Source organism: Calliopsis andreniformis, chromosome 4 (assembly GCF_051401765.1).
Source record: "Calliopsis andreniformis isolate RMS-2024a chromosome 4, iyCalAndr_principal, whole genome shotgun sequence".
NCBI lineage: Eukaryota > Metazoa > Arthropoda > Insecta > Hymenoptera > Andrenidae > Calliopsis > Calliopsis andreniformis.
Genome location: NC_135065.1, coordinates 5,145,135 through 5,161,370, shown reverse-complemented (window position 1 = coordinate 5,161,370; position 16,236 = coordinate 5,145,135). Strand labels below are relative to the sequence as shown.

At 31.5% G+C, this 16,236-nt stretch overlaps 2 protein-coding genes across 3 annotated transcripts; one reads left to right on the top strand and one right to left on the bottom strand.

The window, feature by feature from the left end:
• The first annotated feature begins 1,684 nt into the window (after positions 1–1,684).
• Positions 1,685–5,715, top strand: LOC143178197 (inositol polyphosphate 5-phosphatase K). Of its 2 annotated transcripts, none has more exons than XM_076376721.1 (9): positions 1,685–1,974; positions 2,245–2,335; positions 2,415–2,492; positions 2,604–2,751; positions 2,819–2,994; positions 3,063–3,290; positions 3,362–3,515; positions 3,598–3,802; positions 3,880–5,715. In XM_076376721.1, exons 2-9 carry the CDS (start codon positions 2,322–2,324, stop codon positions 4,053–4,055), a joined length of 1,179 nt encoding a protein of 392 aa, XP_076232836.1. In that variant the 5' UTR covers positions 1,685–1,974; positions 2,245–2,321; the 3' UTR covers positions 4,056–5,715. The 2 variants fall into 2 exon arrangements, with proteins under 2 accessions (XP_076232836.1, XP_076232835.1); XM_076376720.1 differs by having other exon boundaries at positions 2,219–2,335.
• A 1,261-nt stretch (positions 5,716–6,976) lies between these two features.
• On the bottom strand, positions 6,977–15,130 carry LOC143178509 (G-protein coupled receptor Mth2). The gene is made up of 6 exons (XM_076377234.1): positions 15,017–15,130; positions 10,941–11,200; positions 10,099–10,265; positions 9,580–9,813; positions 8,692–8,955; positions 6,977–8,085 (listed from the first exon to the last, which is right to left on the bottom strand). Exons 1-6 carry the CDS (start codon positions 15,128–15,130, stop codon positions 7,598–7,600), a joined length of 1,527 nt encoding a protein of 508 aa, XP_076233349.1. The 3' UTR covers positions 6,977–7,597.
• Positions 15,131–16,236: the final 1,106 nt, after the last annotated feature.

Here is a 16,236-nt window from a genome sequence, read left to right as displayed (position 1 = left end):
GTACTCTTCAAGTTTGATATTTTTGCTATAACTTCTTAATAGAGCAATTATAGGCTTTCTGTTACAAGCTATTTTAATTTTATTTTTATCTACAGAACACATAGGCAAAGTTTAAAAAGTATGGAACACTGTGTATTAAAATCTCTTGATGTATTAATTTTCAAGCAACCAGAGTAAATATGATCACAACATTCCACTACATTCATTATGCAAATTGTGGATAAGTTTTTCTAACGTTTTATAAAAACTACAGTGGAACACGTATATACTGGATGTTCACGCAATTACTAATTAGTGTTTGTCTCGCAAACGAGTACGTAGTACGTACCTACTCAGAGTAGATGAGAGAGAAAAAAATTTCACTATTTTCTATAGCCATGTAACAGGATATGCTAATTTTTTTTTTGCAATATTTTTCGAAGAATGGTGAATCTTAGTTTATATTTTTAAATTTTATATTTTTAAAAATATAATTATATTTTTAAATTTTATATTTTTAAAAATATATTTTGAATATAAAAAATGTACATACAGAGTGCTCGATAATAGGTGATAAAAATTTTAAAGTGTGACTCTACATGCCATGATAAGACGAGAGTGGAAGTTAATGAAATTATATTTAAAGCTTCGTTTTCGAGTTAATAACTGAGGAAACGGCTAAAATAAACGTAAACTGTGTCTGACTTGAGATTTATTCTACTAACTTCGCTGTGTCTGACTTGGGACTTATTCTACTGAATTCGCTATCTTAACTAATGCACACTAGCAGTAGAATAAGTCCTAAGTCAGATACAATTTACGCAATTTTCAAACCTTTATGCAACATAACTCCGAAACAAAAACTTAAACATAATTTTATTATTCTTGATTTCCGTCTTATTTTAACACGTAGAACCACTCCTTAAAATTTCTGATACCTGTTATCAAACATCCTGTTTACAGGATGTATCCTGTAAGCTAATGTTTACAGGAAATGGATCTCAGGTTCCTAAAGCGTCATAAAAGTTAAATCGTGGAAAATACAACAAATTATACTGACTTTTTTGCTCTATTACTACTCTTTAATGTGTCTATAAAATTACAGAATTCTCTGATTGTTATTTCAGCATATAGGTAGGTATGTCAGTTTTAAGGCATTATTATTGCATAATAGAGAGAGATCTGACATTTTGTTTTCCATTTGAGCTCCTCTACCCTTTAAAATATTACCTCGTATATTATTTACACCCTGTACATGCATAACATTTCATTGAGAAGCCTAAAGATCACTTTCGTTTCTCTAAAAATATTGTAAACATCAAAAATTGGCTTATACTACTAAATTCATTACAAAAAAAAATAAACGCTGGTTAGTAATTACGTGAACATCTTTGTACATTTAGCGATTCGAAAGTGCCACGTTAAAAGTTCTCTTTACTTTCTCATTTTTCTGAGAAAGAGAGAGAGAAAATGTAAAAATGAATGTTGGACAGCAAGTATTTTTATAAAACTGAAATAGAGCGGGGTGCTGTTCTAATTTAGTACATCACTGTCCAATGATGAGTATACAATACACTTTCGTAGTACCGTAAATAATGCATTTGTAGTTGACAGTAAACGGCAGGTTGCTTCTTTGACGTCACGTGGCGGGTTTGAGTAGAGGGGGCGATTGAATTTTTCTACAGCTGTCAACAGTATGGTGCCTCGGACGTGTTGTGATGCACTGTGAGACAAAGTCCGTGATTTTCGTGCAATAACCGTTTAATCGTATGAAGACGATTCTTCAATGAGAGTTTACGGTCAGCACAGTGGTCAGTCGCGCGTGGATACTGCGTACAATAATACTTAACCTAAAAAATGCGTTGGCATCCTGCGTAGTCACTGTGGTATAACCTGCCCTCGAATACTAACAGAGTCGCGTAAATTGTAGTGAAATTTTCGTTATAACTTGGACGATTACCTCTTAGAAATGGCTGGAAAAGTGGAAAATTTTAGGTAAGTGAAGAATAGTACATAATTTATCTTTTACACCATATGTTGCTTTTTTCATTCAATATTTTTTTTAATTGGAGTTGAAATTTTGTTCTGTAATGTTATACGTTTTGGATATAAATGATGTATTAAAATTTCAATGACAAATATGGAACGCCTTTTTGTTTTATATTATTTTTAATTTTATTAATGGTTTTCTGAGTTTTTTTAAATCATTTTGGTAATAAATGGTTAACGTGTACTTTAGGATTTATTTTGTCACATGGAATGTAGCGACTAAGTATCCGGAACAAAATTTACATCAATTGCTTGATGTTGTTCATTCTAATCCACATAGAACCTTGCCAGACATGTATTTTGTTGGGTATGTATAAAATACCTTAGATTTGTAAATTATATAAATAGTGTGAAAAGTAATTGATTGCATTTGTTGAATACATTAGATTGCAAGAAGTAAAGTCTCAACCACAAAATATGATATTAGACATGGTATTTGAGGATCCATGGACTAAATCTTTTAAGTATGTATGCAAAAATAATAATAAAACTCTTGAGTTAATTATTTCAATTTATTATGATCTCTGTAGTATTTTATATCATAAAAAAATTCCTTAATTATGGTATTTTTATAGGGAAGTATTGAAAAACTATGATTATGTAAAAATACGTACACAGCGTTTACAGGGTCTTGTTTTAAATGCCTTTTGCTTACGAAAACATATCACACATCTGAGATCAATGGAAGCTCAGTATACCAGAACAGGATTTGGAGGCATGTGGGTAAGAGGACATCTTAATTGTATAAATTTTTTTGTAAATTCTTCATTAACACAGATGTTCTTTTCAGGGAAACAAAGGTGCTGTCAGTATAAGATTAAATATATATGGAGTCAGTTTATGTATTGTAAATACACATCTGACGCCTCATGATCATTTGTTACAAGATAGAATTATGGATTATAATACTATACTCACAAATCATAGCTTTAGTAGTCCTGACACTTCAAAAATATTATACCATGAGTCAGTATATATGTTTGATAAATTAACTTAGCACATGTATTTTACTTTCATCATAACTTTTTATACAGTTACATATTCTGGATCGGCGATTTGAATTTTCGATTGAATGGGGAAGATTTATCTGCTACAGATATTAATGAATTAGTGAAGAAAAAGGAACTAAAATGTCTGCTGGACAGAGATCAGTTAAAAATTGTTATGCAAGCTGGAGAAGCTTTTGCAGAATTGAACGAGAATGCTATTACATTCCCCCCTACTTATAAATATGAATTTGCTTCGCAAGAGTTTGATCTTAAGTAAGAGAAATTTGGTACCTTTATGACATAATTTTGATATTATTTTTCTTACCTAAATATTTGTCACTTAGGCGAAGACCTTCTTGGACTGATAGAATTTTGTACAAAGTAAACGCGGATGTGTACGATGATGTTAAGCTTAACGCCGTTCAACTTAATTATAAAAGTCATTCCGATTATATTCAGTCAGATCACAAACCTGTTACAGGAGAATTCGACATTGTCGTACGTTGATTTTTATTGAATGTAAAAAATTTTGAAATCGGTGACTAAAATCATGGAGTAAACATAATAATTACACTTATAGGTCAGAACAGGCATAGAGGATCATGGTGTTGAATTTCAACCTGTATCTGCATGGTTTATTGATGAGGAAAATTCTGTTTCGTACACATTATTGGGTAACGCTAGACCTGCTAGTGGTCAAATCGCTATCCGCGATTGGGTAGGATTGTATCATAACGAATTTTCTAGTTTAGATGATTATATCGTCTATGAATACGTAGGACGAGGTAAGATTCTTCTACATTTTTATCGTGTCCCTTTTTAAACATACCAATTATTTTAGTAAGTAAATATTATATACTAGGTAAATCATCACCAGTTCCTTTCGAACCTCACGCAATTACTGAACGAATATACTTTAACGATACTGCTCTTCGCACACCAGGAATGTATCGTTTGGTTTACGTTGCTCAACGAGGAAATCTAGTTGGAATTTTAGGTGTTAGTCCACCATTTCCAGGACACCACAGACTTACCTGATCCAATTTACCTAATTATCCTATAAAACCGAGATAGACTGTTAATGGATTGCCGCTAAGTTATTATATTTAAATAGGTCTGTATTTAGTTATCAAATTTCCGTAAGTCGATACGAATCATTTTCAAGTTTCACGTTTTCTGAGGTCGCATATTTCTAACCTTTTTATTACACCGTTTTTTATTTAGAAACGTTTAATAGAATTTACCGAGTGTTTTTAATGCTTTAAGCTATTGTAGCGAAATCTGTCACGCTGAAGGACCACAAGTTTTAGATGTGATACAATTCTGCACTGCTGTGCAATGTTAAAACTGAAATAGTCGGTATAACTCTTTTGAAATTGGGGCTGAAAAACAGAGGCGAAGATGAAAGAGTAGCATCTATAGGACGCGTATTAAAGTAAGCAATTTGAAAGCCAGAGCGCTCGTTTGATCTCCAGGGCCGAGTGAGGAGCCTACCAGGGTATAAACGAATAAAAAGAACTATAGTAGTATGAGATTTGAGGCTTTCGCGACCAGAATTATTCATAAAATTCATGGCTTCCGGATGAATGCCGTGTCTAACTCCGGCATGTTGCCGACATTTTGCAAACGTTTCAGTCTACATCGTCAGGGCTAAGAGTCTCCTATACTGAGGTCCCCTGTTGTTAGGAAGTCCTTTTATATACGTGGTCACTGGAACGGAACCATGGATTAGCCAACCAGCGACCTTCTAATATATCAGCTGGTCTGTGTAAGCCATGAATATTATGAACTGTAGTACTTAAGAATGGTATCAGGCCCCTTAATGTCCATTGGGGTCCTGAAATCTGAGGAAATCATGGTTTGCTTCATCACTTATAGAGTGCTCAGAGGTTTACTTTTCGGCTCTCGGTAGATACGCAAAGAGCTCTCTAATATTGCGTTTAAACTAAGCAAACGCATGTTCATTCTTTCCCCACTTCAGCAAAATTCATGTAACACAAACATTCTTTCATTCATTTGTCGATTTTATTCGTTCATTAATAACTGAATTTTTCTGAAGTGAGAGAAGAACGAGCACTCATTCGCTTGGCTTAAACGCACCATTACAATAAGTTGAACACGCTATTGTATTTTTCAGTAGATATTAATATTAGATTTTTTACTGATTAAATAAAGAAATAATTTTAAGTGATGTATTTTTTAAACAAACTTTTAGATTCATTTATTTTGATAAGTACATAAATGAAAAAATATGTACATTGAAGTTGTACAAATCAATTCAAAATATTTGTAAATTTTAAAAAACGCAGTATCTACTGAATAATACAGTGATATTTCGTAGATATAAAATTGACTAATGTGTTATACTACGACCAGTTTCTTGACTAATATTTGAAAGTTATTTTTGGTACCTGGCTTTACCTATTAGGTTATTAATCTATGGCACTAGTGCTTAATTATACGCTTCAAGATTTACGTGAGTGCTAACATATTTTTATTCACTTGATACACAAATGCACTCGTAGGTAAGAATTAACTGTTAACATATGAAACTTTTTGTTTGATTTAGCAAATTGCTGCGACGGTTTGGTTATACAAACCTACACTGTTTTATTTTTATAGAGCGATAGAAGTAAGAAAATGAACAAATATTTATTGTCGTCTGAAAGGGGTTGCAAATAAAGAACAATATTTTTTATTCATAAAGCAAATTATTCTATCCTATGTCAGAGACTTGGAAACAAGGTGTTATTTTTGTGGGTGAAGATGAATCATGGACAAAAAATGGCGTAAATATTTATATGAAAAATATTTATTTGATAAGTTAGGTTTAGATAAATAACTTAAGATCTTTACAATAAATATCATATCCTACACTCCACTGTAATTATAAAATGCGGAACATTTCCGTGTACATTTTTTAAAATAATCTGTTGACACTGTAAATAAATATTGTAGGATTGCTATAATAAATAATTGCTACGTAATAGTACTGTACAAACGCATGTTTAGTAAGCTGCAGAAGTGTGTATTCTATAAAATGCTTACGAGGAAAATAATTTTCACAAGACAAAGGTGTTCGAAACAACGTATTTCCTACTGTTATCGTCGTTCTAACTCAAATTACATATAATTACCACGATAATATGATATTTTACGAGAACATTTATGTAAATTGAGTGTGAGTGATAAATGAAACTAGTAATACTAAATGTTCTCATGTTCCCAACAAACGATCTGTCACACACTTAGTACAATTCTGTATCCAGAAATCATCAAGGATACGCTTTAATGTTACTGTGCAAGATTCGTAGTACTTACATTTACGTAGAATGTAAGGTCACAATACGGTCTATCCGGTTTCTCACTGTTATGCAATCGAAGTACAAATATTACAACTTGCATGTATCATCGTGAAATGAATTGCAGACGTTTTTATATAACTAGCTGTTCTTGAGAGACATGCTATTTTTGCCCGAAAACACGGATCCATCTTTGCACAGCAACATGAATTTATTTTAAACACAGCTTCAAGTACGATAATTCCATATTGTATGTTGATTCATGAAATCAACGTTACAGTATGAGAACAATGAATTTTTTTAATTTGGTGAATATATGAGATTTGTGATTATATTACAATGTACGTATAAATGCAAAGGCATGTGATATCACCGTCAAAATTCATGATTTGTTAACTCTTATTGCTTCTAAAAAGCAATTTTTTGTATTAAAATTATAGACAGTATATCAGAACTGTAAATACAAACTTAATTGGGTAATAGAAAATTAATAGATTTAGAGATATCTAGTTTAGTTATAATTAGAAAGTAGATGCATCAAAAATAATTATTTTCTAAATGATAGGTAAAGTTGTTTAGAGAAATTTCAACTTGGAATGCATTTTCGTTTTAAAATATACAAATAAAAGTAAATCACAAACAGCACTGATTTCAAGATCAGAAATTTTCAGTATATTATATAATTGTATAAAAAATTACTAGCTTAAGATCTAACAGATGAAATTAAATATTTTAATATTTAACAGTTAGGCTTGTACCTACAGATCTGAGATACCTTATGTAGTAAACCTGAGATATATCTTCACTAATTTGTAAGTAAAATAGGACTAGAAAGTTTCATATTGAATCTAAACGCCTGTAACTTAATTCAAAGTTATGTTTGTGTTCATGTAATTACTTCAATTATCCATAGTAACCATTAGAATTCACCTGATGTACAATGGAAAATTAAGATTTCATGACTACTTTACAAATGATAATAATGTCACGTGTTTTGTACAATGAATCATAAATATTCATACAGCGTTTACACTTCCTTTCACTCGTGCGTAAAGCACTTTATCAATGAATTGCGTAACGAGTTACATAATCGATCAATGAACTCTTGTTTAAAGCAGATTCACCCAGATTGTCAAAATATTTTGACTTCATTTATACAATACCTCATGAAACATCCACGGGCGTTTCTAAAAGGAACTTTTAAGCGTCTTAAGGCAGTAGATTAACAATGATCCTTTCATCCTGCACGCCGATATCGAAAAAGGATCAAGAACATTTCTACATAATGATAGTTTGTCTGGGCGTCGTGTCACCGTTCACCATTGGCAGCAGATACAATTCCATGCTCTCGATTTCTGGCTCCGCTACGTCCATCCCTCGAAGTTGTTGTATCCTGTGCCAAACGAAATCTCTTTGAGGCCTTCGTAGGACGAACAAACCGAACACCAGGGCACCTTGAAGAGCATTGATAAAGTCGATGGTGGACCAGTCGCCTGAATTTCTGTTGACGAACCAAGATATCAGGTCTATCATCCAATTGAGCCCCATCAACAGGAAGATGATCAAGCAGACGTAAGTTGTCCTCGTCAAACGTCGAAGTAGCCTTCGATCGCGACGAACCGACTCTTGGTTCCTTGCGAGACGCCTCAGGTCGAGGTCTTTTTGGCATTTGGCTAACTTGAAGAATGATAAAATGAAGAGTACTGCGTTTCCCAGAAGAAGCATGCCGATTGGAACGTAAAAGTAGGGCATTGCTTGGTCATGTGCTGTAGAGAGAAGATAAGAATTGATTACATTGGTGATAGTAAGACACATCTTTTAATTTATATTTTTGTTATCTATTTAGTCATTTGTTTTTTTACTTGATATATTGCCAATGTTTATTCAGTAATTTCAATGTGTAAGAAGTGTGATTTCTTTTGAAAATGAAGTGGAACGAAAGAAGCAGTTGTTATTCGATTTAACAGGTCTTACTTAGATTAGAATAATTAAACTTGTACTGCTACTACCATGAAGAAAATTAATAACTACGCTAAATACCTGTATGCAAATTCAAATTTTCGTATATACTATTAGAATAATGAAAACAAACTAAAAATTGATTTCAGTTTTCAGGTATTATAACATGTACTCTATTTTTTATATTTCTTATAGATATTATGTGCATTCTGCACTTTGCATTCCTTAATTCTCCATAAACTCATAAAGATCCGCAGTCTACTGGTAGCACGTTTACTAGCGAATCAATTTTCTACTTTCAGCGTTCTTTTTCTTTTAAAATGACGAATAACCAAAACTCTGCAGTCCTAAAGTTCAGTATAAAGCGATAGCAAAAACAGGGAATGCCTTCCAAAAGCTTTTATTTGACTTACATTTGAACCAACAACTTTCCTTGCCATAGTTCGGTTTCACATAGGTCGAGGGTATTGTCGGGCTGAGATCAGCGATCATCGTGACAAGGATAAGTATCACCGAGGGACCCCAGCACCATAAAGAGTACCAAAAGAATAACGTTCTTGGCTTCATCCTCTTGTACGTTTCGCGATCGACGTAGCTACGTACCAGACACCATATTTCGACGCACATTGCATTTAGCCAGAAGAAGCATGCGACGAAGGCGAACTGGATAATAAACCCTTAAAAAGTCAATTGTTTTTTAAAATTGCTTTTTAATGAGTTCTATTATTTCTTGAAAGGGAAGTAATCCCTGAGTCGTGTATATTATTTTCCATGAAGATTACTGTTTTAGGAAAGAACATCCATTCTGTATTGAGGATACGATTTGGCAAATTTTCATTTTGAAGAGTTGTAGAAAAAATCATGTTCGGTAACTACAGTAAAACTGAATTATTAAGTACCTACATTGAATTTGGTAAATTTGGTAATTGATAGAATTATTGTAGTATTTAATAGTAATAGCGGTGTGTATAGTGATGTAGAATAGTAATGTAAAGTAGTTACAAATAACTTTTTGTTTTCATGAAAATACAAGCAAATTTTCTTAAGTTTTCATTTTATTCCTATTATTTTAGCTATTGCATAACTGTTATATTTTAGGACTTATCTATTTTTTTAAAAAATATGAAATCTATCATTCCCCAATTCTATGTTATTAACATATAGAACTGAGACGAACTCATAACGAAGAAAATGTAAAATAATTGCAGTTTGTTAAATTCATAAGAAAGTCATTTTTTATTTTTCAGTTCAAATTAATAGAAATTAATTTATAAAAAATATTCAAACAAAACACATCTTACCTATACTGCTACAAGTTTGCTCAGATAAACGCACACTTCCCAACTGTGAAATCGCTAATGCAATGAAAGCCACTGCTAAACATCCACAATAACGACACAGTATTCTTCCATAAACATCGCGTAATTTTGGAGTAATGGAGTACGCCGCGATAGTGAAGATTAAAAATGGCACGGATATCAGGAGACCGCAAGCATAAATCGTAATTCGTGAGTCTGCAGTCACTATTATGCGCTCTGAAATATTGATTAATGATGTTAAAAAAAGCATATAAAGTAATATCTTTAGAGGGGTTGGATATTTTAAAAAATCTATGTTCAACTTTACAAATAACATAAAATTCTGAATTTTTTAAGCTACGATATTACTATTACTATTGCTTCAAAAAATTAGCTAAGATATTAAATACTTCAGGCAAATTGAAGTAATTGTTTCGGCTAATTTGACTATTCATTGAATGCTAATTATTGATTCCTTTCTGCATTGTTAAAATTTGTGTAATTTGATAATTCAGTGCCTACCTTTTGGAATGCATCCTAAGATTTTAAGTCCCACTCCTGAAATGGTTTCCATGCAGTAGTCAACACCAGGCTTCAACATCGATACCTCGAGATGTCGTCCGAATATGGATCCATTTAATAATAAATAATTGCCACCATCGTTTTCGTTATCTGGCTCCAAAATGTATCTAAAGAAAGTGTTTTAAATATTTAGAATGTCACTAAATATCTTAAAATATTTACAATGTTATATGTACAAAGCAAAATGATCAAGAACACGTTCTATACAATGTAGCTGAAATTATATACAACATTGATTATATCTATAATATGTTACATATATTTCTATAACACTGTCTTAATACGTTTTGTGCCACGACTAAATTTTTTATTTCTGACAGAACATCAAAAGTAAAAGATAAGTATAATGTGCAATTACCATAGAAAACCATAGAAAAATACATACTGTCACATAAATGACTTTCTTATTTAAAAACTAACTTTTTTGCTTTGTAATTGTTTATATTTAATTTTTTTGTAATGTAGAATGTAGAGAATCGAATGTTTCCTGTTAATTCAGATGTAAAAAGAGACGAAAATGGGGATCATTTCAACTCATCGTTTCCTGCATCAAAACTAAAAGAAATTTCATTTTCTATACAAAAAAAGTAATAAATACGAACGATGAAAAGACAAAAAATTAATTGAATTTTGAAATACGAAAGTGATTTATGCGTTGCCTTTTGTCACAAGCTTCCAAGGCACGAAACGTGTTCGAATGTGATTGATAAATGGCGTTAGGTTTGTGATTATTCTCGCAAATTATTAATACATTGCATATTCATCAGCTTGAAAGTGCATACCTCCCACGTGTGCAAGGATCTCCAACGATTGCAACGAACGCGCTCTGTTTTTCACCTGGCACTTCAAAGCCGCTTTTATTGAAGTTGCTGAATAGAGGAGAGAAGCTTTGGTCAACTGCCAAATCCGACGCCACACACTTCGCTTCTTGAGTTCCATTTTTCACCAAAACTTCGCCCTTCGCACAGCACTTCCCTACTATTGGTAAGTTTTTGTATTCTTCTGGTATTACTGTCTCATTCTGCTGTAAAACAATGCCAAAGAACGTTTAGACTGACTTCTAAAACATCTTTGTTTAAACAACACTTTGTTTACAAATAGAAGTTTGTTTCCAATACACAGTAGAATAAAGTTATTTAAAGGATATATACATGTGTAAAATGACAAAGAAATAAGGAAAGTGTTTATGTATAGATATAGTGTGAGAACACAAATTTGTTGAATAATAAGACATTGTCTACTATATTTATATAATTGAATTTGGTTTCTACTCTTTTTTATTACGTTTATCTCGTTTTGGTCTTCAGGATAAAATTAGAATCTATAAATCTATTTTTACGTTATTGTACACTCTTCCATTTACATGCAATATCTGATAAAAAATATTAAATGAATATTTAATCGAACAAAACATATATGGTAAAGAATTTTTCAATAAACGGGAGTACTGTGCAAACTAATTTATAAAAAAATTGATGAAAGTTGAAAGGCTGTAGTTCAAAGTAATTTCGATTAAAATATCAGGAAAATATATTTTCAAAGGAATCCCATGCAAGTTGAACGCACACATACACAGTATACTGAATTAAATAGAATTTCAAGAACGTGGTCAAAGAATTTGAACATATTGTAGTATTCACAAATTTAAACAAAACTTAATTAATATAGGTTCACAAATCAATATTGATAAAGCTAAGATTAGATAAAAATTATCGTATTTTCAAATTCCTCATTCTATTTTAACACCATCATTTATACCATTATTAACGCCATTATTTCAATATTAAAATATTCCATGAGTGCTGTAGATCGTTAGTTCAACATGAATAATTTCAACCTTTTGATTTATGAAGGGACCAGCGATCAGATTTCCTTAAAAGAATTTCTGCATCATGAATCATAGTTCATATGCAACTTATTTTCTTATCTATACCTCAATTAAGATTCATTTAGAAGACCTATGTTAATTGGACAAGTAGGCTATTTTTGTGAGCACTCTGTGTTCTCAAATTCTTAAACCCTTTTTTTATGGAATCTTCTATATACAGGAAATTTGATATCTCGCATTATTATCAAAGGAATTTAGGGATTCCCCATTCGTGACGCAGAAAGGGGAAAACCTGTATATGCAGGTGGATAATAAATGAAGAGAGGGTTACTACTGTATTTCATGTACAGGGTGTTCATGTTATTATTGATTATCGTTTTTATAACAAACGATGTGTGTATGAGAAGAAATTTAGATGAAAAGATGGCATTATAGAAGCACCATGATTAATCATTTTAACACGAGATTTGAATCTAAAGTACCCTTTTGATGACTGTGTGTAGATTTTCGATAGATTATTATTAAATCATAATTTAAGTCTTAATTGACAATCTATTCCCATTTCCATTACTCTAAACAGACGTAAGCCTCAATAAAAAAAACTACAAATAATTAAAACCCGATTAATCAAGGTTCTTCTATGTATAAAAAGACAGTGAAACTTTTCCTCTTCATTTATTCTACATATTCATCGTATACGTATCTATATTTTTAGTTTACAAGAAAAACAATGATTAGTATTAACATAAATGCCTTGCACAGTAGTTTTGGACATATTGCTGTGAAGAATTTTTGATATTTGGAACCTTATTGGAACAAGTCAAATTATAATTGTAAATATGAAAAGACTTATATTAAATGGAATATCTGGTAATATTAACAAATATTAACCATATGCTCGCCAATGTCCCCTAATGAGCACCTAAAATTTAATGATATCTGCCACATGGCATATTATCTATACATTTTACGTAATATTACATTTTGGGGTAGATACGAGAAGGACAGATGGACCAAAATATAGGCAAAGTATGTAAAATTGATAAAATTAAATACGTCATAGTTATGCACTGATTAAGGAGTAAAAGATTCAACAATTGTTAATTTGTGGAATTGAATGCTATCAGTATTAAAGATGAATGACGTTATCGTAGTAAAATTTCCTTTGAGTAATATTAATCAATATTAATCAAGCAGTTTAGCGCCAGTTACGTCATGCACATTGGTGATTCGAATAGTTTCAAAGATAAACGTAGATGGATAGAGAAAGCTCTAAAAATACTCGTATAAACATACAGGTGTCTATATTTATTCCAAACAAATCGATTTATCGGTCTTTGTAGAGAGTTTTAACAATGTCGTAACTGTATCTTTCTTTTTATATACTGTGCTTCTAAAATCTGTTGAATATGTAAATTATCTCTCTGAAATAGAAAGATTTATGTAAGAATGCTATCGTCCTTGCTTTTCTTCATTTATATGTAGATGTATAGAGTTCGTTAGCATCAAAGAATAATTATTTTTTTATTTCTTTAAAAGTATTATAAAATAAAAATACTTTATCTTTGGGGAAGGAATGTCATCTGTTTCAATAGCATTAAGTGTTAAATACAGAAAAAGGTAACATTCAAAGATTACTTAGAGAAATAATGAAAGTTGTCTAATTAATCCATTTGTTTATTGACCTTAAATTTCAGAGTTATTTCTCTTTTATTATGGTAAATTCAATATCCATATTTTAGATCTAATCATTTGACAAATTTTATGCTTACTATTCCGCCTTCAAACGATTGTCATTTATTTGTACATTCGAAAAAATCTAAGAGAAATTAGTTTTTAAAATTTAGAAGTTAAATTAAAGAAGTTAATTGAATTGGTCGAACACAATAGATTTTAAATTTACAAGTGAAAATTTTGTACCTAAATTTCTGTTAAAGTAACTTCAAATAAATGGTTACAGAAAAAAGTATAACATTCTTCGTAATAATCTGAGGTATACATTAAAAATCTTGCAAAACGTCCAAAAGCACGTAGTATAAACAAATGTCAAAGGCTTAATGATTGATTAATGCCACTGTTTGTGAATCGCTAATTACACCAATCAAGAGCACGAATTATTCTCCTGATTAGTTTTAATGATTAAATTCAACAATGAAATGTCGCGAATGTATTTTTACATGTCAGTTACGTTTGAAATTCTGATAACATGCATCTCCACAATACAATAGGTAATTTTACGTTACTGATTACATAATTTAGTTAACATCGCATGACTGAACCTGTAGGTTTCAAATGAAACATTCATTTACTCTCAAAAGTCCATATACATTTTATAAGTTGCAATATTTTGGAATACACAAATTTTCGACAAGTAAGTCATTTTCAATTTATACTCTAATATTTTTGAGGCATTTTTGACTGGAATTAATAAAGATTGAACAGGTAGTTACATTATCATAAAAAAGCTATTAAACCAATTATAAGAATATATTAATTAAAGTAGAAAGCATTTCTAAAAAATTGATGTATGATGTACAGATGTCAGAGGTACAATAAAATTTACAAAAATTGGTCCAACAAATAATATAGAATGTGTGCACAATAAATTCAAATTCACTACATTTATACTATTTCAAAATAAACAAAAATTTTGACAATGTTATAGGTATTGAATATATTGCTCAATAATTATGACTAAAAATATTTTGATATTTATTACTCTAACAATATCTTGATACTTGTTACTATCTTATGATAAACGAGATCAGTAGTAGAATATATATTTTCTGAATAGTTTCTGAAACTCTGCAAACTCAGTGTGTAGATTTGTAGATCTTTGTGATTTCTGACATTACAATTTAAACAATAGTGAATCTCATCAATTATTCCTTGTACACACGAAGTGTCTACCAGTGTGCTTATATCATGATCTCTACATACATTCAACTCCAATGTTAATCCTATCTATACGATCTCTATATTCAGCTCCGATTAGCTACGATCTCTATATTAAGCCACGTTCGCACTTACCAGAGGCAGATAGTGTATAGTTGGCGCTTCGTCGTTCACGCGACCGATGCAAATCGCTAATTCGCAGAGAAGAATGTGCAGCAGCACGATAAAGCTTTTGGCGTTTGCAGACATCTTTCCTTGAAACTTTTTTTTAGGATCTGCAAATGCTGTCGTAAAATCCTTACGACGTTCGACGTACGACTGTGTAGCGGATTCCTCGGTTCAGCTTCCTGTTTCACCTTCTTCAGAAAGTTTCTTCGCTTTGTTTATCGTTTCTTTTTAATCACTCGCGCGCAATTTAAGTGTTAATAATCACCGAGAAATAAGAGATCCAAAGTATTTTATTTATCAGCCACATTTTGTTCCTCTTTCATTATTCTTCTGATAAACTTTAGATGCAGTATATCTCTCCTGTATTAGACTCTGTTCTTTGGTATAGTTAGTTGAGGAAAGTCTCCTTTTCTTTCAGATTTATGCTCCCAATTTTTAGTTTCGTATTAATTTATTTGATCAGAGGTTTCCTGAAGTTTAAAATCGATCGATGTGTTTCGATCAACAAAATTTCACGTTTTGGTGGAGATCAAATATATTAATAGAGGTCTTCTTGAAACCTCTGAGCTTTGTCAGCTTCTAGGCTCCTCTCTGATTGCTTCCTTGTTATCGATTGAAGACTGAACAAGGAATGAGATAATGGTAATCTATTACTCAAGTACGATCGTTGATAAGGAAATACTTCTGTCTCTATTTCCCAGAGAATTATCGGTACGAAGTATTAATATAGCCACGACGCGATTTTTCCTTCGAGTAAAGATCCTCCTGCTCTTTCGTTTGCCTCGTTATCTTCCAGCTCTGCAAGTTTAAAGTGGAATTGAATTTGTAAATAACAGGTAAACACTTTGACATGGGATGAATAGTGGATAAATGAGAATTGTTCAACGACTGTCAGAGGAACTATTTTTACATAAATTTTCTGTGACTGAATGACTGGGAAACCCAGTAGTCAGAATTTACGTTGACAAGTTGACTGTTAGCGAATTAAAATAAATGAAATATGTAGTATTAGATGTCGTAAATACACGGTTGGTTCTGTCACAATTTTTTCTATTAAAAATGATTTTAACTGTTCTTTGCTATTGAAGATGTAACACTCTATTTTAGAATTATAGGAAACCATCTATTCGTTTTAGTTTCAGACATTATCGAGAAACGAGCTCATAGAACGTTAGCTACACATTTCT